This window comes from Cynara cardunculus (assembly GCF_001531365.2).
Source record: "Cynara cardunculus var. scolymus isolate 2C chromosome LG 1, CcrdV1, whole genome shotgun sequence".
NCBI classification, from domain to species: Eukaryota; Viridiplantae; Streptophyta; class Magnoliopsida; order Asterales; family Asteraceae; genus Cynara; species Cynara cardunculus.
The window spans coordinates 2,054,709-2,080,454 of NC_037528.1; the positions used below are offsets into that span (position 1 = coordinate 2,054,709).

At 34.2% G+C, this 25,746-nt stretch overlaps 4 protein-coding genes across 4 annotated transcripts; 2 read left to right on the top strand and 2 right to left on the bottom strand.

The window, feature by feature from the left end:
- The first annotated feature begins 4,622 nt into the window (after positions 1-4,622).
- On the top strand, positions 4,623-7,954 carry LOC112523133 (protein NETWORKED 4B-like). Its single transcript, XM_025132604.1, has 3 exons — positions 4,623-4,763; positions 6,091-6,172; positions 6,284-7,954. The coding sequence occupies exons 2-3, from the start codon at positions 6,109-6,111 to the stop codon at positions 7,798-7,800; spliced, it is 1,581 nt and encodes a 526-aa protein (XP_024988372.1). The 5' UTR covers positions 4,623-4,763; positions 6,091-6,108; the 3' UTR covers positions 7,801-7,954.
- A 4,736-nt stretch (positions 7,955-12,690) lies between these two features.
- LOC112519046 (protein ENHANCED DISEASE RESISTANCE 4) lies at positions 12,691-16,438 on the top strand. The gene is made up of 4 exons (XM_025126976.1): positions 12,691-12,785; positions 13,501-13,644; positions 13,753-14,420; positions 14,463-16,438. The coding sequence occupies exons 2-4, from the start codon at positions 13,536-13,538 to the stop codon at positions 16,308-16,310; spliced, it is 2,625 nt and encodes an 874-aa protein (XP_024982744.1). The 5' UTR covers positions 12,691-12,785; positions 13,501-13,535; the 3' UTR covers positions 16,311-16,438.
- Positions 16,439-16,722: 284 nt separating this feature from the next.
- Positions 16,723-21,341, bottom strand: LOC112522668 (uncharacterized aarF domain-containing protein kinase At5g05200, chloroplastic). The gene is made up of 11 exons (XM_025131949.1): positions 21,153-21,341; positions 20,692-20,821; positions 19,909-20,051; positions 19,349-19,462; positions 18,926-19,114; positions 18,694-18,849; positions 18,352-18,617; positions 18,147-18,244; positions 17,838-18,016; positions 17,639-17,755; positions 16,723-17,069 (listed from the first exon to the last, which is right to left on the bottom strand). Exons 1-11 carry the CDS (start codon positions 21,222-21,224, stop codon positions 16,893-16,895), a joined length of 1,641 nt encoding a protein of 546 aa, XP_024987717.1. The 5' UTR covers positions 21,225-21,341; the 3' UTR covers positions 16,723-16,892.
- Positions 21,342-21,819: 478 nt separating this feature from the next.
- On the bottom strand, positions 21,820-24,960 carry LOC112526318 (probable RNA-binding protein EIF1AD). Its single transcript, XM_025136580.1, has 5 exons — positions 24,890-24,960; positions 24,170-24,380; positions 24,003-24,078; positions 23,351-23,477; positions 21,820-22,165 (listed from the first exon to the last, which is right to left on the bottom strand). The coding sequence occupies exons 2-5, from the start codon at positions 24,287-24,289 to the stop codon at positions 21,967-21,969; spliced, it is 522 nt and encodes a 173-aa protein (XP_024992348.1). The 5' UTR covers positions 24,290-24,380; positions 24,890-24,960; the 3' UTR covers positions 21,820-21,966.
- Positions 24,961-25,746: the final 786 nt, after the last annotated feature.

Below are 25,746 nucleotides of genomic sequence, written 5' to 3' on the forward strand. Positions count from 1 at the left end.
CAAATATAAATTACTTCGTTATTGTACCTAAATTAAATTATAATAAAAATTTGAATTAAAAAATTACACAAAAAATTGAGGAATTTTAAATAGTTAATTTGGTATGAATATATATCGATATATCTTTGTTATGCATAAAGTACTGTATATTAATGCATATTACTTAAAATTCAAGATTACAAGTAGTTATGCATAAATACAACTTATTAAAACTCGATTTTTGAATTTGTATAAATAACTGCGGATAAACATAATCAAATAAAGGATGAACATCTCATTTTAAAATATAAAAAATCTAAAAAATAATTAGAATAATTATCGAGTTCTAACAAAATAAATAATTATTATCTTTATAAAAAAATTATATTATTAAACCAAATATGAATTAATTCGTTATTGTACATAAATTAAATTATTAAAAATGAGGAATTTCAAATAGTTAATTTGATACTAATATCGATATATTTTTGTCAAATTTTTATGATATCTTCAAACATATGTTTTATTCAAAAATAAAAACATCATCGTTTTCTCAAAATCACATAAAGCCATATTATAACATCAGCTGAGATAAATAATAAAATGAAATATTAAAATCACGATGTATCTCGCTGTATTGCGCGAGTACGCTTCTAGTTAAATATTAAAATGTTAATTATATTATTAAAATAAATTATTGATTTTCTTATAACACGTCTATTTTTTATTTGTAAAGATAATAAAATAAATATGTATTTATTTTAAGTTTATTTGAATTATTTAAAATTTGAAAGAAATTAATTTTGTGGTTATTGCAACAAAGTTACATCTGTAGATATAAAAGATAGTGAATGACCTTAAGAACTGTAAAATCTTAAAGGGATGTTTGATTCGCAGAATGATTTTTGAATGAATGAAATATGTCAAATGAATTGGAATCTGGAAGGAATTAAAATGAAATGTTATCAGGTTTGACAAGTGTTTGGTTGACATAAATGAAATGTAATCTGTCTAACGAGTTGGAGTCTACATATTTGGTTTGCAACATAATTGAAATGAAATGATGAAAAATGACAAAAATACCTCCTCTTCTTCCTTTTCTCTTCCTTACCAGCATCTTCATATGTAACAACCTTCTCATTTTTCTTTTACTTTTTTATCTTTATTTGTCTCATCCATCTGTAGCTTTGCATGACAAACCATTCACAAATCTGCCTTTAGGCATGGGAACGGGACAGGAACATCAATATTCGTCCCCATCCCCAATTACTTATTTCTATCCCTGTCCCCGTCCCCATCCTCGCCGGGGAATATAATCACATTCTCATCCTCGTCCCCAACATGGAACGGGGATCCCCAACGGGGAATCGGATATTTTTTTTTCCGTTTATATAAGTTATTTTAAATTAAATATGTGAGAGACCATACATGTTTAAATCTCAAACCTTTTCAATAAACCTAAAACCGAAATAAATTTAATTTAATACAACAAAACCACAAACATCATATAAAAACTAATAACTTAAAAAAAAACAATTATATCCAAAAAAAACCTTAAAGTAGCATGTATCAAAAGATATTGAGTAATATAAAACCATATCGAGTAATATACAAAACTTATTGAGTAATTGTATTTTGACTTGACATTTAAAATATTACATATTAACATCCAAAAAATAACATTTTTAGATTATAAACCTAGTTAGAAAATAAAAATTATGAACTACCGCTTTAGTTGAAATAAATAATATACATACATACATATATATATATATATAGAGGGTGGTTCAAATACTAACCCAATATTTTGTGCAAACTTTGCTAACCCACATCAACCAATAATGTTGCATCTTTGGGTTTGGTTAAAATGTAACTTACATATTAATGATAAGGGTATTTAGGTCATTAGTCATTCTTATGTAACTCCCAAATATTTTAATTGGGAGTTACAAATCCTACAATATCTCAAATTGATCTTCATCTAATAATGACATGAAGATTCAAATATGTTCATCTTATTGACAACTAATTCACATTTGAAACCACCTACAACGAACATCATGCACGAACAGATATAAAGTACATGTATCGGTTTTATCTGCACAACCCCTGTTTTTGTTAATGTGCATGTCTCATCGTCGTGCATGTGTATCATTACGAGCATGCATCAAGGTTGAAGAACATGATCATATGACCAACATATATCGATTATAGTGTTCATTAGGTTCACACGGTGTAGCTAATGTTCATATATCTAGGGTTCACACGGTATAGCTAATGTTCATATATCTAGGGTTCACACCATAAGGTTCACATGAATGTTCATACCTTGATATAGGCACGAAGATGAACGATTGTTCATACACATATTAATTAATACAAAATTTTGACCAATTTATCCTTTGAACAATTGTTCATACACATATTAATTAATATATTAATTAAATTATTGTTTATTTAATCTCATTTAATAATAACCGTTAGATGAGAAAATGAACGATTAAGATGGGTTAGCATAGTTTGCACAAAATATTGGGTTAGTATTTGAACCAGCCCCTATATATATATATATATATATATATATAACGGGTACGGGGCGGGGAGTACCATATCTGTCCCCGTCCCCATCCCCAATTTAGCGAGGAATCCTTGTCCTTGACCGGGGCGGGTGGACCGGGTTCCCCGACGAGTCGGGGCCCATTTCCATGTCTATCCGTAGTGATGAAATCTCATATGCGTTTAAACATACAAATACAAGGACAAATCCCTGAACCACTGGTGCTTCGGTTGAATGATGAGGGTTGGCAAGGAGGTATTATTATTGGTTTAGAACAAGGATTTCCTTTTGTTTTTTATTTCTGGTATCACCAACCGTGGGAGGACGATGATGATGGCCGACAAGGAGGTTTCCAATCAAGAATCGTGCTGATTTGGAGAAGTCGAAAAAGGAGAAAGAAGATGAGGGTATTTTTGTCATTTACACAAATTTGAATGTAATGTATTTCAATTCATCAATTTTATAAATGAATGGTGAAATCCTCAAATGAGGGAATCTTTGGAATTCAATTCAATTCCAATAGTAACCAAACATTGGAATAAATTTTGGTAAACGAAATTGACCATTCAAATTTCATTAGATTCCGGCGGATTCCGACAAACCAAACACCCCCTAAGGTGCCATCAAACTATCTAGGATTTGTGAACGTTGAAATTTTTATAGACCCGATTGATATATATATCGTATCTTAAAACCCAATATATATTTTTTTAAGTGATTTAAAAAATAAAGAGTTTTTAAAAGACGGAGATGGTATTTTTTGGATACTTTGTAAAGATATATTTAAAAAATTGTGGTAATTTACAAATTCCATTCATGTGGTTCGGAAAAATTGATTAAAATAGTCATTTTGACTGCATGATTTTATTTTTAGTCATTTTCTCTTTGAAAATAACGAAAATACCACGAGTCCAAAATTGTCAGGTCCACAATTTACGTAGGGATCAAAGTGTCAGGAAAAAAAAACTTTCTGAACGAGGTCCGCAATTATGAGGACCAAATATGTTAATTTTGAAAACACAAGGTATATTTTTGTGGACCTATAACTAATTTACATATTTAGTCACTGTAGTTATAAGTTTGGTTTAGAAACCTTTTTTTTTAACTTTGACACCTCCACAAATTACGGATACATGGTTATTTTCGTTATTTTAGAAGAGACCTATCATAAAGAATAATTATTTTAATCAATTTCTCTATGATTTATGAATTTCATTGGGTTTCATCCTTGCACTTGAGAAAGTTATAAAATTTTCCTATTATTTTCAAAATCTTTTGGATTTGGTTTGTTTGTCTAACAGTAGAGGAGTCTTGTTAACGGATCCCACGCTCTGAAAATAGGAGGTCATTTTTGTCATTTAACAATTTTAATAAGTTATTAGACAAAAAACAAAAACTAAATTTATTATCCCCCTTTCTAGGGGTACTTAAAAACCCCCCATCAACTCGATCAACTCGGCCAACCCATCGTGAAATAATCCAACCCGAAGCATTCTAATAGATAGTCAAGTTATAAAATCTTCAAAATGTAGGTATTGTGTTAGAGCTGGTTACGATTGAACCCAACCAAATCCGATGCTACTGGTTGCAGGTGGATGGGTTTTTGACTTTTAAAAAGTTATTAATAACGAGGGTGCAATGTCCAAAATGGCCCTCATATGTTCAGCATTAAACGGACTCGTTTAACTGTCATTAGGCTTATGGATGAAATCCAAAAGATTTTGCAAATAGTAAGGAAAGATTTGTAACTTGTAAACCACAGGGACTACATTTGTAATTGTCTCTAAACTTAATTCAATATTTAAATACTTGTTCCCGCTTTACAATTTCCAAAATTTTGAAAAATACGCATTGAGCGGCCCAAATCACATGTGGGCCCGTTAATCATTGCTGTCTCTGAGCTGTCTTCAATCACTTGCAATATCCCATCAATACGAAATACCTTAAACACCCCTCAATGCTCGCATCCATTTGCCTTCAATTTTTGAAAACTAAAGGTTATATTAGTCACTACAGATTTCAACGGGAAAAAGGCGGGTAACATCCGGTCCCTAAAATCCGGATTTTTCTTTGTGTTTGGAGCCGCTCACACCCGTTTCTCCTTGTCTTCAAACCCTCTCTCTCTCTCTACCTGTAAAGCACACAGAAAACAAGCCTTCATCTTCTTGATCAGCGATTATTGCATCTTTCAATCGATTCTCTCCAATCAATTTCAAGTTCTTGAAAGGTAAGTTGAATCCTTAAACTAATTTTATATTTAGTTGTGCTTTCATTGATGTTTTTCTTCGATCTTTTATGGGGATTGGATGTTGATTATGATAAGTACCGATCTCAGGTGGTCCAGTTAATTGTTGTTATTTTCTTTATCATTTATGAATCTGTTTTGCAAAAGCTGTGGTTCGAATGGTGGAATTGGTCTTTTCCATGTTTTTTTTTCCTCTTTTTTACTTCATTGCCCTTTTTTTATGTTATGTATTTGACTTCTTGACTAGTTTGATTGAAATCTGAAACTTATGGTGGATTAGCAGTCGGATGTTCACTTGATCGTAGTATTTTTCATGCCTTTTGATTTGTATAGTAGGACGAAAGTTCCATGACTTCAGTGATTCTGAACAAATTTATGTATGGATTGAAGGATAACCGTGATGATGGTCTATATATGATATAGATGATATCGTGGTGGTGCTGAACATTAATTCCCTCATCCAGTTCCAGTTCGCTATGGAGAAAAATGGTTTAAAATTAAACCATCAGACTACCAAATGCTACCCTAATTTGATTTTGATCATAAGATGTTACTGAGAATACCAGATCAATGCATGTTAAGATTACATGCTGTTTTACTTCGGGGTGCATGACATAGGCATTATCATGATTCATGTCTAGACAGTAGGCAGAATAACTCCAGTTGAGGATTTAGGCTGTAGTGTGACCTGGATTCTGCTAGATTTTCCTTGGCTGCTTTGTACTTACAGAGTTGCCATGCTGGGCTTTGGGAATTCCTAACTGTTGAAGATTGTTCTGGAAACTGTGAAGATCTTGATCTCTAATCTGTCTTGTGGATTTCGCAATGGTTTACTAGGGTAGACGACAGGCATAAGTTCCAAATGTCTTGTTGTTTCTCTGTGTGAGTATGTGGAACCCTGTTAGATTACTCTCCAAAAGAGCCCTTGAGGAGAGAACAGATGTTCGAACATGTATAGGGGAGTAATGGTCCAATTGTAGCTGATGTAGGACTCTACACTCTGGTCTTATGTGCGCAACTTCTTGTAACAAACGCTGTTGCTTTTCAATTTTTTTCGTTTTTGTTGCACATCGATGGCAAGAGATCATATAAAATTGGTAACTGACAGAAACTTTATCTTTAAGTTCAGATTGACTAGTTGTAAAGTAAGCAAATTGACTTGGAATGTTTGACAAGTAGAACCTAATATTTTCTATATGATCAAGTTGACTGGTTGTTGGGCTATGTAACTGAATTAGTCTCACATATAGCCCACATTGCCTTATACTGTTGGAAGCTAAATCTTATGCTATGATATCAACTATTGCAGAGCAGTTGATCTCTTGATATGGAGGGTGTTGAATCAAAAATAACTCCTGAAAATTTTACATGCCTTGCAGAAAATGTTGAAGGTGAGATTCTTATTTATATAAACCATCTTTCATGAACTTGTATTTAATTCAGAATGGATTTCTATATTCTAATCTACACACTAATTTCACTTCAAACTTCATGAAAACTAGGGTTCCAGAAGTGTGTCGAAGAAATTCTTAAGCTAATCGAATGGGATGGAGATTTCTTCGAAATGACTGCCGAAATTTATGATCACAAGAAGTCTGAATTGACAACACAGGTAGCTGAGTTGTCACGCATGTACACAGCATTGGCTGATCAACATGGTCATTTGATTGGAGAATTCAGCAGGAACTGTCCATCTGGGATCAAAAAGCAGCATCTTGATGCTTCTGATTCGAGCTCTCCTCAAGTTACTCAAATGTTTACTCCTGACCAAATGAGTAACACACATAAATTTAGGACACCTATCGGTTTTGATGTACTTTTGAGCTCTGGTGGCGCTGGTTCTTATATTTCTAGAAGAGAAGGCTCAGAGTCTTCCTTCTCATTATCGTCAGATTCTGATTCAGAATCTTTTATGTCTACCAACAAACTTCTAATTTCACCAGTTAACGATGATGCATCAAAGGTAAAAGAAACCAAGGTCTCTGAAGTGTTGCTTAAAAAGTTCGCTAATTTGGAAGAAGAGTTGGTCAGTTTGAACACAAAGCTGCAGACTTTAGAAGATGAAAATACTAAGCTGAAGAGCAGGATGCATGAGAATGAATCAGTTACTGAGATTGCATCAGATATGCAGTCTCAGCTGGAGTTGGCACAAGATGATATTAGAACTCAAAATGCTTATCTTGAAGCTGAGAAAGCCAAAGTGGTTGAGCTACAGAAGCAAGTTGCTGACCTTAAACTTGTGATTTCTGACTCTAGTTGTGAGATTGAAATAATGGGAGTGCAGTTAAAGGAATCAAAAGAGAAACTCTTAGCAGCAGAGGATGAAATTTCAAAGCTGAAGCATGAGCTTGGATCAACTGAGCAAGAGATGGCCTTGTTACAGAGGCAATTTGATTCAGAGAAAGACAAGGTTCTTGTATTACAAGAAGAAGTGTCCTTATGTGTAGCTGATATATCAGTTCGTGAGGATCAAATCACAGAACTTAATAACAACATCAATCAGTCCATTTCCCAAATTTTACTACTGAAAAGTACCCATGAGGCCAAAGAGGATCGCTGGAATACTGATATCGAAAGACTGAAAATGGAATTAAGGGAAAAATATGAATTGGCCGATAATTTGAATAAAGAGATGGACGCTTTGAAACAAAAGCGCGATGCTGTGATGGTAGAGAAAGATGGAGTTAAAGCTCAGCTCCACACACTTCAAGCTGAGATGTGTTCTCAGGACAATCTAATCAGAGAACTGGAGAACCGTCTGAATGCACTACAATTTGAGCACGTAGGGTTACTTGCATCATTCGATAGTGTACAAAAAGATACAAATGAACTAAGACTCAAAGTGGTGGAATTGGAAGCAGAAGTGGATAGGCAACAAGAAGTTATATCAGATAGAGCAGAGGAGAAAAGGGAAGCTATAAGGCAACTATCTTTCTCCCTGGAGCATTACATGTCTGGATACAAAGAACTTCGCCAAGCATTCACGGGTCACAAGAGGCAAGCAGTTTTGACTTCTTAAGTTCACAAAATCCACAATTCTGAATTCAACAAGGTTAGTAGTTCTTCAGTTTTTTACATACAAAGACTCTTGTTGCATATATATATCCTTTACATCATCCTATGATGTTGTTGGTACTCATATATCAATCCAGTTTAAGAACTTTGATACTTTCTTTTGCTAGTAATGGCTTGTTTGTTTTCTTCATTTGCTCGTCTGTTTGATTTTTGGTTCCTGATTGGTCTTGATTTGTGGGAATGTGGTTTTTACAGAAACAACCATTCTAACTAGGTGGAATATACTGAGTTTGTTTGGTTTAGTTTTAGTAAGTTATGTGTATGCCTTTCAAGTCATATTGCTCAATTCAAGTATGGTGAGACATTTTGTGCAGCCTCTGGGTTACTGAGTGTGGTAGTGACTAGTGACCCTGGACTTGGCCAAAGTCTAAATTATTTCCTTTTGTGGACATAATTATTTTCTAATTTGAATATATAGGAGTGTTTGACTTTGACTTAGTCATTACATATGAAGTCAACGATTATTTGAAATAGTCATGGTAGACCAAGTCTTTGGTCTTGCTTGTATGCATGCATCTGCTCCACACTTTACTCTTGTTCGTTATTCAAGAAACGATGAATTATAATACACATTTTTAAAAACTTACCTTGTCAATGGTTCTGATCCCATATCGTTTTTTTTATTCTCAAGTAAATGGGTTTAGAAAATCATTTTTTTTAAATTAAGAAAACCTTCGTATTGATATATAAATGAAATATCGTGACGATAGTTTATGGTCACTTAGAAAATATATATCTATTTTTCCCTTTATAGCATGACCAAAGTAATTGTTTCCCGATTTGGAACTTTTAACAGTCTTATGAATAAGAGTGGTCACCTAGAAAATACGTATCTATCTTTCCTTCTCATGATGTGTTTCTAACTACCAAAATCTTGGCATATAATAAGAAGGCATTTCACTTGAAAGAAACAAGAAATTTCATAGGAAATTTTGAGGTAATTATGAAAGAATCCGAGGATTTTATGCATTCATTGAGACTTCTGTCATAGTCATTTTTGTATTTTAAATACAAATATAATACGACACAATAATCAAATAAGAGAACATAAAAAACAACATTCACATCACTTTGCTGTGGCCTTATTGCCCGCTTGTGTTGGCCTTTTTTTTACTCCATTCTTGTTTGATCATTATGTGTGTGGGGTTGAGTTCCGGTGACAAGAGAAGTTATGGTAAGAAGTGTAAGAAGAGATTTTTACCCTTACATCAATTGTCTAATTGAATGTCATATGTGCATATTGTTTAGATGAATTATTACGAGAGTGTTTATAAGTTTTTCATTGTTTATAGGTTTTCCTTGAACTTGATACTATGTATATGTATATGTATATGTATATGTATATGTATATGTATATGTATATATGTATATGTATGTGATGCATCATTATATGATTGAAATGATGGAAGAATCTGATATTTGCTTCAAGTAGAAACCAGTGTTCACATTCCAGTGTTCCAATTTTTTGGGTTCAAATCATTTGGGTGATCCTTTTTCTTTAATAAGCAAGCTAAAGGTTATTGTTGCTTTATACCTAAACCACCATTCTTTTAAAAAATTATCATTAATCATTAAATATGATTATAAATATATACGTAATTATTCTTAAAATATTTTTATGATTTTATATATACTATTCATATATAACAATATTTTATTCGATTAAAAATTTAAACTCTCTCCCATCCCAATTTAAAAATAAATGAAAAAGCCACGAATTTTTAATTTTAGAACGATTCAACGATTTTAATATATTTATTGACATTTTTTATGTTAAATTTGAAAATGATACTACAATTTTCAATAGACATGCGTGCAGAATACGACATTTTCATTTTTTCCGAATATTATATTCCTAATTTATTCTATTTTTAAAAAAAATTAAATGATGTTTGAAATCATTATCTAATAATAATACTAATAAATGGCATCGTTTGTTGACTATTTGACTCAAATTCCATAAATGACTACTTCATGCGTATATACAATTATACATGTTATAGTAAAAGAATATTATTATACAAAACATGGGTTTGAATATTTATAGATCACATAAACTACTTATTTATCTTAAATTTTTTAATTAAATTGTTTTTAATTTACATAAAATGTAATTTTCATCAAGATTAGACCGATAATACCACCAAATAATCTATACTATATTATAAAACATTTGATAAAAATTCTTAAAAACTATTTTTTATGCATGAAGTACTGTATATTGATGCATATTACTTAAAATTCAAGATTATAAGTAATTTATGCATAAGTACAACTTATTAAAGTTACATGTTTAAATTCGTGTAACCAACTGCGAATAAATATAATCAAATAAAAGATAAACATCTCATTTTAAAATATAAAAAATCTAAAATATAATTAGGATAATTATCGAGTTCTAACAAAATAATTAATTATTATCTTTATAAAAAATTATATTATTAAATCAAATATAAATTACTTGTTATTGAATCTAAATTAAATTATAAAAAAAAATTGAATTAAAAATTACACAAAAAATAGAAATTTTAAATAGTTTATTTGATACTTATATCGATATATATTAGTCAAATTTTTATGATATTTTCAAATTTATATTTTATTAAAAAATAAAAAACATCATTGTTTTTTTTATGTTTTTTTCAAAATCACATAAAATCATACTATAACATCGACTGAGATAAATAATAAAATGAAATATTAAAATCAAGATGTATCTCGTTGTATTATGCAAATACGTTTCTAGTATTTTATTAATTATATTAAATATTTTAATGATATAATTATTATTGTATTTTTTAAAATAAAAAATTGTTGAAGATAATTTTATTTTTTTTAATTCTTATTTTAGGAAATTTATTGGGTATGTATTTGAATACTTTTACAAAATTATGACCAATTAAATACTTTATCTTTACAGAAAATATTTAAGAGAAAAAACGAACAGGAAAGCGATAGAAGCTTTTGACTTTTTGTCTTGGGTATCACGTGTTCTAGAAGCACTGGATGACGTCAATATAGCGAAAGCAAGCTATCATGCATCCTGCCACATGGCATGATGTCACTGGCAAGCAATGTTATTATCTGCCAGGTCACCATGTGGCTTACGTGTTCATTTGGGCGGTGACCGGTGATAACTTGCATTTAACTCCGGTCGTCTCGTCTTCTTATGTGGCACTGCCAGTTTATTACGGAACCGGGCCCGGCCGTAACCCCAGTGGTTGGCCTTCTTGGGCCGGTATAAAATCAATTTTTAATATAATGATGCAATATGTCATTTTATGATAACATTGATGTCGTGACCAACTGCAAACCCAGGGTATTATAAAGTATTTTTGGTTTATTTTTGCGGTGTTTGGTATTACTTATTTTAGATGTTTTTTTAATTTATTTCAGTTTGACATCGATAATAAGCTAAATGCTAGTGTTTGGATGAGAAAAAATAAAACTGCTTATATCGGTGTAAAACTGATCATTCTTGACTTATGAAAAACTGCTTATTACCAGTATACTATTTTAACCATGTTTTATTAATGTTTGTTAATTATTAGTCTTATTGATATAAATTATTAATCTTATTGATATAATTTTTTTGTCAAAGATATTATTATAAATGATGAAAAATTAATTTTTACATGTTAAAAAGTCAAATAAGTTGATAAGCAATCACAAACACTTCCGTAAGTCAATAATATGGAAGACTGTCCTTTTTGGTCATTTTATATATATAAGCAAAATTTGCCAAACAACTTATGTTTTTTTTTGTAAAAATGCTTATTAACTTATGTGGTGTTAAACCGGAGTTTTATAAAAAAATGTTTGGATTAGTTTATGGTGGTACCAAAACGCAATAAGCTGATAAGTTATTTTTTTAGTGTTTGGCAAATTTTGCTTATATATGTAAAATGACCAAAAAGAACAATATTCCATACAATAATATTTTTGATTATTAACTTATTTGATTTTTTAACATGTAAAAATTTATTTTTCATCATTTATAATAATATTTTTGACAAAAAATTATATCAATAAGATTAATAATTAACAAACATTAATAAAACATGGTTAAAATGGTAAACTGGTAATAAACAGTTTTTCATAAGTCATGAAGGATTAACTTATCAAAAACTGCTTATTACCGGTTTGGCACCGGTATAAGCAGTTTTATTTTTCCTCATCCAAACACTAGCATTTAGCTTATCATCGGTACCAGACTGAAATAAGTCAAAAAACACCTAAAATAAGCAATCTCAAACACCCTTAAAAAAATAACTTATCAACTTATTACTTTTTGGTTCCGTTATAAACTAATCCAAACACTTTTTACAAAACTCCGGTTTGATGCCACGTAAATTAATAAGCACTTTAAAAAATATATATATAAGTTGTTTTAAATAAGCAATCCTAAACATCCCAAAATGTTTATTAAAAATCAAATAATTGTCATTAAATTATAAAATAACATAAAAAGGTGTATTATTGTTATAGACATGGGAAGCACTCCGATATTTCAAATATTTTTGGAATAAAAGAAATATTTTATTTTTGGCAACCAAAAACTCTCCAACACATTACAGAAAATAATTGGTATTATAAATAAAAGAATATTTATAATAATTTATTAATAATAAAGAAAATATTAATAGTATGTTAAATTGAATTTGGTTTGGTGGGTGTGTGGCTTAAATGATCTCACCGCCGACTTCATCTTCATTCTTGAGAGTCTAGAGAGAGAGAGAGAGAGAGAACGCATACATAAAATTCATTCAGTCCAACACAAGACTTGTTATTAACAATCAATCCCCCTCTTTCTTTTCTTCATTTTCAATTTCAATTTCAATTTCAATTTCTAGAGAGAGAAAGAGAAGGAGTTAGAGAGAGAATCATCAAGATTTCGATCATGGAGTTTCTGTAAACAACAATTCTCAGGTTCTTCACCTCTATGCTTCAATTTCAACTGGTTTAGATCAAGATTTTCCCATTTCTTGCATTGTTTTATGTCTAAAACAATCATAAAAATCAAATCTTTTGTGTTTTTTGATACCCACTTCTTGATTTTAATTCCATCTTTAAACAAGATTTCTCAAAGTTCTTTCTGTCAATTTCTCCCTCAAAACCCACTTCTTGATTTTAATTCTGATACCCAGTTCTTGATGTATATGGGTTCCCATGTAGGATCCGAATTTCCAGAAATGGGTTCTTTCTTTTTTAAGCTAAACGAGTTCCTTTTTTCAGGTTCAATTTTTTATAATACAAATGGGTTTTTTGTGCATATGTTTGACTTTTTGTACTTCATCAGTTTTTTTGGCCATGTTTGTCTTGTTGTAACCAACCTCTAGTTCATAATTGGGAACTATTTTCCTCAAGAACATGATGAATGGTTATGGTCACCAATTCTTGATCAAGATCTCCATGATCGTCAATCTAAACCCTGAAAAAGAAAAGTCAAACTTTGATTGAAAACCAGTCAAATTTGTTTTAGATGGATCTTTTTTAAAGATTCATCGAGTTTTGTATTGAAAAGGGACAAGTTTCGTTCAATTTGAGGTTAAAATCAACTAATTTTTTGATGATGGTATTCGTTAATCTGAAATTTTCTTGATTTGAATCGTTATTTACAGATCCTTTGTTCAAATAATTTCAGGGTTTTCAAGCATTTCGTAACTAAAATTTAGCAAGATGAACACTAAAGTCCGGTTAGTTCGATGCCCAAACTGCCGGAATGTTCTACCGGAGCCGCCAGGAGTTCCTGTATACAAATGTGGAGGATGTGGTATCGTTCTTCAAGGTTAGTAGGATATCAGCCACACTGTTTTTCTGCTTCTTTGATCTTCTGTTGATTTTGTTTCAATCATTTCCTGTGTTCTTTTGTTTGAATTCTGCTGTAATGATGCAGCAAAGAAGCGGAAAAATGGTTCTGATGATCAAGTAATCGACAGCAGCTCAAATCAACAGCCACCGGTTAGTTCAATTGGTGCACCAGGTCATAACCGAATGGATGGAGATCAGGATGCGGCTATGAAATCAGAAAACGATACGGTGGATGCACCATCAAATGGAATGGAACAGTATTCCTCCGGCAAACGGAAAATGGAGCAACTTTCTGATGATCAAGAAGCCGCCAGCAGCTCAAATCAAGATTTACTGGTTAGTTCTGTCGATGAGCCACATCGAGATGGTGATCATAACGATATTCATACGGGCCATGAGGATCCGGAATCATTGCCTGAAACTACAACTCATAACAGAATGAATCAAGATCATGATGCAACTAAGATGCAACTGTCAGGTAGACTCGAAGAGTATTCCTCCGGCAAATGGAAAACGAAGCAACTTTCTGATGATCAAGAAGCTGCCTACAGCAGCTCCAATCAACAATCGCTGGTGAATTCGATCAATGAACCAGATCGAAACACTGATCATAATGATCCTCGTAGCTCGACTGAGCTTTCGGGTCACGAGGATCCAGAGTCATCACCTGAAGCCACAGTTCACAACAGAATGGATCAAGATCATGATAAAGATCAAGATGAAGATCAAGATGAAGATCAAGATGAAGATCATGATCATGATAAAGATCAAGATGAAGATCATGATCAAGATCAAGATGAAGATCATGATCATGATCATGAGCAAGATGAAAATCATGATCATGATCAAGATGAAGACCATGATCATGATCAAGGTGAAGATCATTCTTCTGGCAAACTGAAAATGGAGCAACTTTCTGATGACCAAGAAGCTGACAGCAGATTGAATCAACGATCGCTGGTTGTTTCAATCAATGAGCCGGTTCGCAACAGTGATCATTATGAACCTCGTTGCTCGTCTGAGCTTTCTTATCATGAGGATCCAGAGTCGTCTCCAGAAGCTGCAGTTCATAACAGAATTGATCCAGATCAAGATCACCATCATGATCATGATTATGATCAAGTAATGTTTCCAATTAACGGAGTATTGGGAAACCATAAGATTGGGGATGAGTTTGAAGAGAACAGTTCGATTTCTGACTTTAACGAGATTGAAGAGCCATCACGCGAAGCTATTGCTAATATAAAGATTGTTCGGGATTCTGATGGTGGCTCTAAGTCGAGCTTTAAGAGCTTGATTGCAGAAAAGCTGCTAGATACACGGCAGAAGAAAGTGGTGTATTTGGACGATGATGACACGATATCGGAAGACGGAAGTGCAGATTTGTGCCATCGTCAAAGATTTGAGCGCGTCAGCTCGGCGGAGACTTTGGAAAATGGACGATTTGGTGGCATGAGTTACTACGGCTATGAGGGCAGCGTATCTTCTTTTGACGGAAACAACAATCAAATCCTGAGAAAGAATCATATTGGTCCGAAAGGGGATGAAAGGCATCATTATAAGCGGCGTAATGGCCATGGGGTTAAAGACGAACACCGGTCCATGGATGTCAGATCGTTTTACGGAAATACCAGCCCGTTGAGACATGGCATGAACGAGTTCCATGGGAATCCGAGACATCGTTCATCTGTGATCCCTGAAAACCCGAAAATGGAGAGACTGGAGCTATTGAAAATGGTTAGAGAACTGCAGGATCAGCTCGAAAGAACTAACGTCTCGAATGCTGCACCGCAAATTCCTTCATACCGCAACAATTTTTCGAACCACCCCGGAAGATATGGCCAGCGAATGGCGTATTCCGGCGAAACAACAGCGGTTAATAGACAACGAGATGGCGGCTCGTGCTACTATTGTTGTCCACAAGACCGCCATTTCTCTGCCCAGCTTCCGCGGCAATGTGTTTATTGTAATGGGCCTCCTTACGTGCCCACCCCCTGCTACAGCTCACATTGTTCTGGCTCGTCGAGCCCTCAACACCATTCAGAGTCTGAGTTCTTGGCACCAGTGCGGAGCAAACCAGAACCTGAGGACCGCCGGCAGCGGAATGACGTCCGAAAACAGTATCGTTCGCCAAAGAAACGATTCATCCGACCAATTGCCGGTGGGTCACCGTGGATCACTTGTTACCGGTGCTCGCAACTTCTTCAGCTGCCTCAAAGCTTTCTAGTTTTCAAGAGAAGATGCCACAGTGTGAGGTGTGGTGGTTGTTTGAAGGTGCTGAATTTTACGCTTTCAAACGGGACTCATGTTAGTCGATACTATCCAGAAGAAATGATCGCTGCTCCGCCAAGCAGCGAGGTGGAGGAGTATGCTAATTCACGAGCAGACCCAGTTTCGTGTTCCGATCGTTCGTTTCAAAAGAGTTACTCGACAGAAACGGATAGAAACGGTTCTCGGGAATTCATTGATAGAAGAAAGGCGATTATGTCAAGAGACCCATCTGGTTCAGCCGGGCCGTCTTCTTCAAAGATTTCAGGCCGGAGAAAGGCAACATCGGAGATCGAGGAGGTTGAGCCGGCCGGAGGTTCACCGCTGCATTGGCTCATGGGTTATGCTTCTCCGAGTAAGGTGATCCGTGGTTGATCGGAGTTTTGAAGAAAATCAGTTATTTTATAGTGTACAGTTGCATTGCATACGCTTGCTTCATATAAATTTGTTTGTATTTTTGGGTCAGTATTGTTGATTTATTATTATTATTATTTATACAAAATTGGGTATTTTTCTGGTCAGCATATTTATAAATCATGCAAGTAAAATATATAAATTATCGAGCCCAAATCAATAAACGAGTTAATCGATCTCGATTTGAGCTCATGAAAATTGAAGAAGGTAGTTGAGCTCGAACCGATATTATTTTTATGAGTCGAGCCCGAATAACCTGTTACTTGACTCGACTTAGTTCGGCTCGTTAACTCCCCTAGACCAGCCATCTGTAGCAGCCGTTAGGGTCTTCGGTCATGGCCCGACAACTAAACATGACAGGAATTTATAAGCTGATACACAAGTAAGGTTTGCTTATATTACCTTAGGATTTAGAATTCTCCAAGGTAGATTTACATTTTGATACTTCATGCTGCTCAAAATATCTGTGCACGTATATACTTGACTACTGTTGCTATACACAAAATAACTAAGTAGCAGCAAACCGATTAAGATTCCGGTGGGCTAGTAGATGTTTCGGTTGCTGGTTCTTCGATTTGAGGCAATTGTGACCCTTTGATCCTGAAGCATGTTCATGTTGGGGGCTAGTAACCGCGTGTAACGATCAAAATACAGAAGCTGTTTCATTAAGAGTGCAAACTCCCGAGGGAATCTTAACCCGTATGATTCACTAACCCGTACCTATTCACATGCCACAAACCGAGTTATGTGCTGCTTTTCAATAAACATCCGACTCCTATCATTTCGATATTCAACATATCTCTGCGACACTATCTCTTGTTTTTGTATAGGCAGGCCAGATAGAAAACGAAAATATGTAATTTGGTATGTCCCATGAAAGTTGCACCACTTTCTATTTTGGTAAGGATTTCAAGTTATCTCTCCGTCCCAAAATAAGTATCCATATTTCTATTTTAGTTTGTGTCCAAACAAGTATCATTTTCAAAAGCAACTGTCTAGTTCCAATTCTACCCTTGATTAGGAGATTAAAACTTTTAAAAGTGTTATATTTACACATTTCCAAAACCATGTGCCTTTTTTATTGTGGAAATAAAGTACTTTGGGACGGATGGATCAACACTTTTTCCCATTATCATCATTACGAGATTCTTTTATTTGTTTCTACTGAAGGGTGTTTTAAATAAATAATCAAAGTTATTATGGAAGAAAATGAGATCAAACAAGCTCATAGAAAGCTTATAGGAAGCTAAAAATATCAAATGTGAACTTTATAAGATGCTGAAGCGTACCACGTCGAGAAATAGTGCATTCATCTGCCTCTCATCAACAACTAAATTGGCTGATACAGTAGTTGCCTTTGTGTCTGTTCTGGTGGCTGCTGAAACAACAATTTCTGAATCCAAATCCTGAAAATCAGGACATGGTAGGCATAAGAATAGGAAGTAATAATCATAACTTGAGCAGGGCTAGAAACATAAAAATACATGCCTGTATAGACGAAAAGATCTTCTCCAAATCTCTAGCAAATGCCCTAGAGTCCACATCCACGTTTGTAGCACCCATGTCAATCAAGGCAGAGGCCATTGATTCATATTCTTCAGTTGCAAGTGAACCCAAAAACATTTCCATAGCACTCCATGTTTTTGGTGCTATCCGTCCCACAATTCCTGCAACTCATAAATTTTGGTTCAGGTGACATGGTCTATTGTCTGATTGCAGGTTTGTGTAATAGAAGCAGTACTTATAATATGCATCCACAAAGCCATTAAAGGGTAAACCCAGATTATAAATACCTACCAAAATCAAGAAACCCAATACGACCATCACGTAATACCCATAAGTTACCAGCATGTACATCTGCGTGGAAAGTTTCACATGCCATCAAACTACCAAACCTGCAGAAATTATCACAAAAAAGCTCCTTAAATTTTAAATATCAGTCCAGCACAGCACGGGACAACCACGGTATAGTGGGAATGAGTTAATGCAGTCTTGGCCATACCATACGTTAAGGGCAGTTATAAGACTGGTCTCTGGGCTTGAAACAAGCGAGCTTATTGAGTCCAAGTCAGTAAGAGGAACTCCGTATAGTCTTTCCATTGTCAGAACTCGCTTGGTACTGCATTCCGGATACACTTTCGGAGCTGTCGCCTGCCTGGTAAGCCCCATTGACTCCAGGTATCTTCTGAAGGACTCTATGTTTGCTGCCTCTTTCTTGAAGTCCACTTCTTCAAGCATTGATGCTCTTATGTCATTGACAATGGCAACCTATTAAAGGGATGCAGGAATTACAACTAATTCTTTAAAGCCACCCTATTTCTATGTAGAGATGTCCACATCATACCAGTGACGCACGGCTCACTTCAGGATTCAAGAACTCTATAATGCGAGCAACAACATAAATGAAGTTCAGATCTGCAACTAATACATCTTCAATTCCAGGCTTCAAGACTTTTATTACTACTTCTGCTTGTGACCCTTTAAGCCTAGCTGCATGTACCTAGAGATCACATTTTCCAAAATGTTAAACAAAATTTCTGATGAAGAATATTGCACTTTCAGATCACGATATCGACCTGTGCTATTGAAGCTGAGGCAATTGGTGTAGGATCAACGTACTCATAGATACTATCTATTGGGCTCGAGAGTTCCTCGCGCAGGATACTCTTAATCTCATCAAAAGGAATAACTGGAGCTCTGTCAAAACAATACTGAAATTCTTGCACGTATTCTGCTGGAAACAATGTGGGAGCTGATGCTATGAACTATAAATAAGAAATAAAATTAGGATTTAGTGATAAAAACTCAGGAACATGAGTAATTTGTTTTCATAAGTCGCTGATAGTGGAATATAGCATGAGAAATAACAGAAGGCAAATGAGCTCACAGCTCAATGAGTCAATGGATCAGCTACCAGTCATTAGAATGTGATGCCCCAATTTGCCAAGCTAAATGATAGTAAGTAGTAAAAGATTCAGATGCGAGGTAACCTAGCTCACCTGACCTAGTTTGATATAGGTAGCCCCCAAGCGTTCAAACAATTTCCGTAGGTAAAGGGGTGATAGCAATCCAAGCTGCATTTGCGACGGTATTCCACTAGGTGGATTTCTTGACTGCAATATATTCCACCAGCTCAATCAGAGAACAGCATTTACAGACACTCAGAATCTATGAAAAACAGTGAAAATAGCATGTTTCTGGAGAAAGAAGACAATATGGCAACCAAAATTTTAAATCATTCACCGCCAAATGATACAATTTCTAATAAATAGTGAAGTCGTCTATTCGGCTAGGTAAGGCTACATATGTTCCACCCTTCCCAGACTGCTAAATGGCAGTCATCCTATGCATTTAGTGTAGGCCCAGATTCATCTATAAATTTGGGCGGCATGGCGGATCAATTACGCCAAACAACATGGATTCATTTGGCCAGAAATTTAAAACCAAACTACATAATCCCAACAATCTATCCTTTGTTGACAGAAACAGTATAATCTGGAAGCCAAGGACCAATTATCTGTCATATACAATTTAAAGTAAAAATGAGAATTATGTATACCTGTGATATGTCTGTTAGCCACTCACTACCGACACCAATGACTGCTTGAATACCTTGAGCTAGTCTTAAAGCTCCACGAGGACCCGTATTGATAGATGTCTGGACGATATCCTCCACAAGTTTCGGCAAGTTCTCCATACTATCTGCAAGAGAAAAATATGGTTAGTTTTTACATTTACTTGTTGTTTTCTGTAGAGTATCACATATAGATGAGGGAAGTTCCTAACTCCTATCAAGTAGCCAAAAGTGTACTTCGTCTAAGAAATGTAGGAAGCCTGAAAACTAACAGAAATGTAACAAAAATCATCAGAACTTGAAAATTTTAGTACATTCACATTTGGCCAGACGCCAGCAATGGTCTTTGGTTACAATGAACAATGAACATTGTGTGATTCAAATATCAAAGCCTCATCATGAACATGTTAAGCAGATTGAATGTTGTTCTCTTAGTTTGTAAGGAAAATTACACATGCAACATAGATATTTATCTTTAGTGAGATGGCACCGCCCCTGTCAAGGGTTTAGATTCCCCTCAATCCTCATACCCTCCCCCTCCCAAAAAGAAATTTGGGAGAGTTTACTAGGCTACAACAAAGCAAAGTATAGACACACAAACTCATCTTGCAAGTACAGAAATATAGTGAAATGTCTAACATAGTTGATTATGCAAGAAAACCCTTAATAACATATAACATAACTTAGAGCAACATAGAAAAAAGGTTACAATATCTTCCTTGCTTTTAGTGTTGGAGAGATGGCAAATAGAAACCACAAATGAAGTACCTTGAAGACGAGAAGTAAAAAGATCTTGTGTTCGTGCTGATTGTGAATCTGAATATCTTGCATAAAGCCTCAACCCATTAGATCGATACTCAAGCTTCTTTGAGCCAATCAATATGCTTGTAACAGGCAACTGAGAATGAAAAGAAAACATCATTTAAAGAAGCGTCGCGTACATTCAAACACACTTAATTTTAATCTTCAAACGTCAGTTTGTTCGTGCAAACAATCGTTACTCAGAAATTCAGCTCATTTACAGAAGTTAGAAACTCGACCAAGTGAAAATTAAAATTCAGCTACCGCAAATTACTCATGTAAAGAGTTAGGTAACCAGAACATGACATACCCACAAATATCTCATCAGGAATTGAGCATAAAATCGATTTAAAAAGTTTCTAACAGAATTAAGCTCACTCGCAGAAGTTATAACCTCGATTAACTGATGTTAGAATCGCAAATATAACCTGAGATTGGTGCGGGAAAAGAGGGAAGCGGTGGCCATGGACAAAGCCTCTGAACACTGAAACAGACGCCATGGATTCACTCTCTCTAAGCTCTGGAGGTTGTCCTATGCGATTGTGTGAATCCCAATAACTCCTTCGTTGGTGTGGTGGGAAAGTGATTGTTTCGTCAGTTTACCTTAACTGAAATACGATCCATGCCTCCATGGAATTGGGTGGGGCAAACATTCACACCGTCAATGCAGGATCGTAAACAGCTTGCGAAAACCATTTGACCACGTGGCCTTATTTTACTGGTCCCTATGTAAACTAACTACTAGTATAAAATTTATACATGAAATTACAACTATTATTGTTATAAAACTTGTTTACTTTAATAAACCCGTTCTAGATAATTTTCCAACGATCTTATAACAAAATTTAACGGTAACCAAAATTTTATATTTATTAGTATAAAAGATATAGCAGTTGAACCACAAGGGTAATGTCTGATTGGTTTAAGCTTGACTCCAAATATCAAAAGTACCAGTAAGTCACAGGTTCAAATCCAAGGAGGAATAAAAATCTCATTGTGGCCACAAAGGTTCAAATTTGATACCTTTGATGAGAAAATAAATTGTTCAAATTTAGTGTTATAATGAAGAAAACTGTAGGCTAAACAGAAGTGTTATACAAAATCATTATATTTCATTGGTTAATAAAGGAGGTCAAATCCAAAATGTTATATTAAACAACCCAACAAAAATGTGAAAAATACAAGAATCGCGATAGTATTAGAATTAGAATTACGCGTCCGTTGATCGCAGTTTTCCGTGTTTTAAGAATCTTCTATTTCAGAATCTGACCCTGTATCCGATTGCGTCTCCACAGGTATTCTTCTATTTGTGTTGGCTTCCAGTGGGGGCAGCCCATCGTCTTCACTAGAATCCAACTCATTTTCCTCTCTTGTGGTTGAACGGTTTCTTTGAGTGTTTCCACTGGAACTGTCCAATATAGTCGATTTGAAGATTTCTGGCCTGCATTAATAAGCAGCATTAGGGGACAAACTCTATGATACTAGCAATTCGAGTATTTGATTAACAAACCGATATCGACACTTACATTGTAAATCATCAGCCAATTTGGATTATATTTAACGTTCAACGGATCAAATAGGTTAAGCTTATAACTTAGCTAAAAATGAAATGAGCCAAAAGTCACCCAAAGTGTATTCAAATGCTTACAACCTCCAAAACAACTTTACTATAAAAAAAAAGGATTATTACATTAATAGTATAGCTTTTTTAAGTATTCAATGTTTATATATGGCAAATACTCATGCTGTCATGCACACTCCCTACCTTTGGTGAGGCTTGAACCCTTGACCTCAGGGTAGTAACCCGGGTACAGCCGGGCCGAAGACCCTTTATAAAATTACTAGAATGGTACTCGCACAATGCAACAAGATACATCTCGATTTTAATGTTTCGTTTTTTTTATCTCAGTCAATGTTATAATACAATTTATGTGGTTTTGAGACTGTCAATATGAAAATATCATATGAAATGAAAAAATATTGATACTAGTACCAAACTCACTATTTAAAAAATTTCCTTTTTTTCCTGTATTTCTTTAATTTATTTTCTTATTTTTGGTTTAATAATATAGTTTTTTATAAAAATAATAATTAAGTATTTTGTTAGAATTCAATGATTATCCTAATTATATTTTAGATTTTTTATATTTAAAATGAGATGTTTATCCTCTATTTGATTATGTTTATCTACAGTTAGTTACACGAATTCAAATTTGAAGCTTTAATAAGTTGTACTTATGCACAGTTTACTTGTAATCTTGAATTTTAAGTAATATGCATAAATAAACAGTACTTCATGCATAAAAAGTAGTTTTTAAAAGTTTTTGTCAAATGCTTTATAATATAGTATAGATAGAATGGGTAAAAAATTGTTTGCATACCAACCACGCATTTCTTGACCCTTATTTAAAACTTAAATATTTTGACCCGTTAACCAATCCGTTCGACCCACCATTTTGCCACCTATATGGTAACAACTTGCAAATAAAGTATTTCCTTTGGGACTACAGGTATTTAGGTTCTAGTTATTAACATGTGATGAACTAATGATCTCAAAAACAGTCCTATTTGTGACCCAAGCAAAAGAAAACCAACATTCACTTGGTAAGTCAATACAGAAACTAACCATTCTGGAGATTTTTGTAATACTCTGACTTGTTCATGGAAAAGAACTTGAAGAACAACGCAGGCCACTTTTCTTCCTGATTCAACGGCCTCCTCTCTCCCACTATCATCAACCACAACAAAACTGCCTGTGAAATTTTGCAAAAGAATTATAAAAAAAAAATACCACAGCAAAAATGTGTATTAACTTGCATGTTTTTTTCCTAAAAAAGAAATTATAATGAGATATGGTGGTATACAATGGTTGCTATGACTTGCCCTTTATATATATACATACTCTCACATATACGTGTGTGTGTGTGTACATGTTATATGAATGTAGTCAGGGTCATATGTGAGAAATTTTCGCTTTTGTGAGAAGGTGAGAACAAGTGGAGATACCTTTATATTTACATTATATTGTGTGTAAGATTGTAACTTGTACATCACCTTCGTCTGTATATTGGAATGTTACATTATATTGTGTAAATGTTGTAACATTCACACAAGGTAAATGTATCACTACGGTTCTCACAACAAACCTTCACATGATATAAGGACATTTTTCACTTTTTCTCATGTTTTCACGAAAAGGGGTTGTTCCCAACTCTATAAATGTGTGTGCATATGTATCCTCAATCTGGTAAATAATTATGTAGATGGGTCTGAGTTACCTCGTTTTATCCACATGCTTTTCTGAAATTTAGCTGGGAAAAATGCCAATGCTTTTTCTCCTTTGGCATCAGTTACCTGAACTTATAAAGTATCAGATGAAAATGAAACAGTCAAGTATCGAAACAGGTACGAGTGATGGAGATGTGGTTAATAGGCATTGCTATACCTCGATTGAATTGGATCCTCGCAGAGAAACGACTTGCATAATGCTTTGGCCTGGTTGAAGAGTTAATGTCTCATCATTAACCGCCCTCTTTAGATTCTTCCTTCCACCTTTTGTAGCCATTTTTCACTTTGATCCCACTTGTAGATTATGAAGCATGGTGTACAATCAAACAGACTTCCTGTGACTACTTCTGGATCTAAAACCTCCTTAGCTGCAAATTCATTGATGATGCAGCATGAACATGGTTAATTTGCAATCAAAGCTGAACAATCACTATTACGCCATGTTAATCTTCTTGATGTTGGGCAGGTTGGGTAATACTACCATTTACCTTTATAAACTTGTGTTAGATTATCCACTTTTCTAATGTCTTTTGCAAATCAAGTTGTATGTAGTAAAAACTTTGGCTCAGAAACGGTTAAATAATTCATTAATCATGCTCTAACTTCTAACACAAACTTCAAATCGCGAACGCTCTTAAGTCTTACTCGGATTAGGTCATTACTTCTCAATGGAATCAAAAATCAATGTAAAATAGTTCAGCAATTTCCAGTTTCGATAAACAAAACCAATCAGTCTTCTCTAATCACAAGAAATCAAATCAATTAACCAAGTAATCAACCATGGCTAAATCCCTATATCTTAATCTGTCACATTCACAATACCACTTAACAATGAATTCCAAAAGAACTGCAGTAAAACCCTAAAAAATGAAAATACCTGCTGGTGGTGGTGATTTTTTTGAAGTCTTGAAGAATGACGTTAGAGAGGACTTCACTCTTCGGAATATTGGGTGTTTGGTATTTGATGCTTTGAGCCTTTCGGAATGGAGGTTGGTCCGCTACACACAGTCACTGGCCCACTTTGGATGCTGGGCTGGATTTGGGGTTGGGGCCTTGGGCTGCAGAGTAGAAAGGCCCAATTAAAAATAATAATATACATTTGGCACTAGAGAGCACTTAATAGAATTAGACATCGTCAAAAATCAGTCTCGGTCACTTACGATATCAAAACCAGTTATACATAGGTTTGATCTTTATCGTAACCGGTTTTGGATTGTTAGTCCTTAACCGGTTCTATAGATCTCGATTCTTATTCCGGTCTCGTGCTGGGCCGAACCTACTTTTATGGAAGGTAGAACGTATCCATGCAATAAGTCTTTTTATGGATTTATGTGCTTTTGAGATAGTGATATAATCTTTGTTGGTTATTAGTTTTATGAAGTATTTTATTGTATTTGTAAAATCAATATCCATCTTGTATTTGAATATGTTTATCAATGGCTTATGAGTTAAAACACATTAATAAGTTGTAATCGTATAATAATACTAGAAGGATACTCGCGTAATACAACGAGATACATATTGATTTTAATGTTTTGTTTTATTATCTGTCTCCATCGATGTTATAATACGGTTTTATGTGGTTTTGAAAAAACAATAATGTTTTTATTTTTGAATAAAATATACATTTTAAGATATTATAAAATTTTGAAAAAATATATATTGAAATTAGTATCAAATTAACTATTTAAAAGTTCTTCTTTTGTGTAATTTCTTTTTATTATAATTTAATTT

Coding starts and splice junctions, on each gene's coding strand:
- LOC112522668 (XM_025131949.1), bottom strand. CDS start 21,224: ATGGCGTCTGTTTCAGTGTTCAGAGGCTTTGTCCATGGCCACCGCTTC. Junction 20,822..21,152: donor TTTTCCCGCACCAATCTCAG/GTTATATTTGCG, acceptor TTTCATTCTCAG/TTGCCTGTTACAAGCATATT. Junction 20,052..20,691: donor TTTTACTTCTCGTCTTCAAG/GTACTTCATTTG, acceptor TTTCTCTTGCAG/ATAGTATGGAGAACTTGCCG.
- LOC112519046 (XM_025126976.1), top strand. CDS start 13,536: ATGAACACTAAAGTCCGGTTAGTTCGATGCCCAAACTGCCGGAATGTT. Junction 13,645..13,752: donor ATGTGGTATCGTTCTTCAAG/GTTAGTAGGATA, acceptor GTAATGATGCAG/CAAAGAAGCGGAAAAATGGT. Junction 14,421..14,462: donor AAGATCAAGATGAAGATCAT/GATCATGATAAA, acceptor GATCAAGATCAA/GATGAAGATCATGATCATGA.
- LOC112523133 (XM_025132604.1), top strand. CDS start 6,109: ATGGAGGGTGTTGAATCAAAAATAACTCCTGAAAATTTTACATGCCTT. Junction 6,173..6,283: donor CCTTGCAGAAAATGTTGAAG/GTGAGATTCTTA, acceptor CATGAAAACTAG/GGTTCCAGAAGTGTGTCGAA.
- LOC112526318 (XM_025136580.1), bottom strand. CDS start 24,289: ATGGCTACAAAAGGTGGAAGGAAGAATCTAAAGAGGGCGGTTAATGAT. Junction 24,079..24,169: donor GAGGATCCAATTCAATCGAG/GTATAGCAATGC, acceptor TTATAAGTTCAG/GTAACTGATGCCAAAGGAGA. Junction 23,478..24,002: donor AAGCATGTGGATAAAACGAG/GTAACTCAGACC, acceptor AAAATTTCACAG/GCAGTTTTGTTGTGGTTGAT.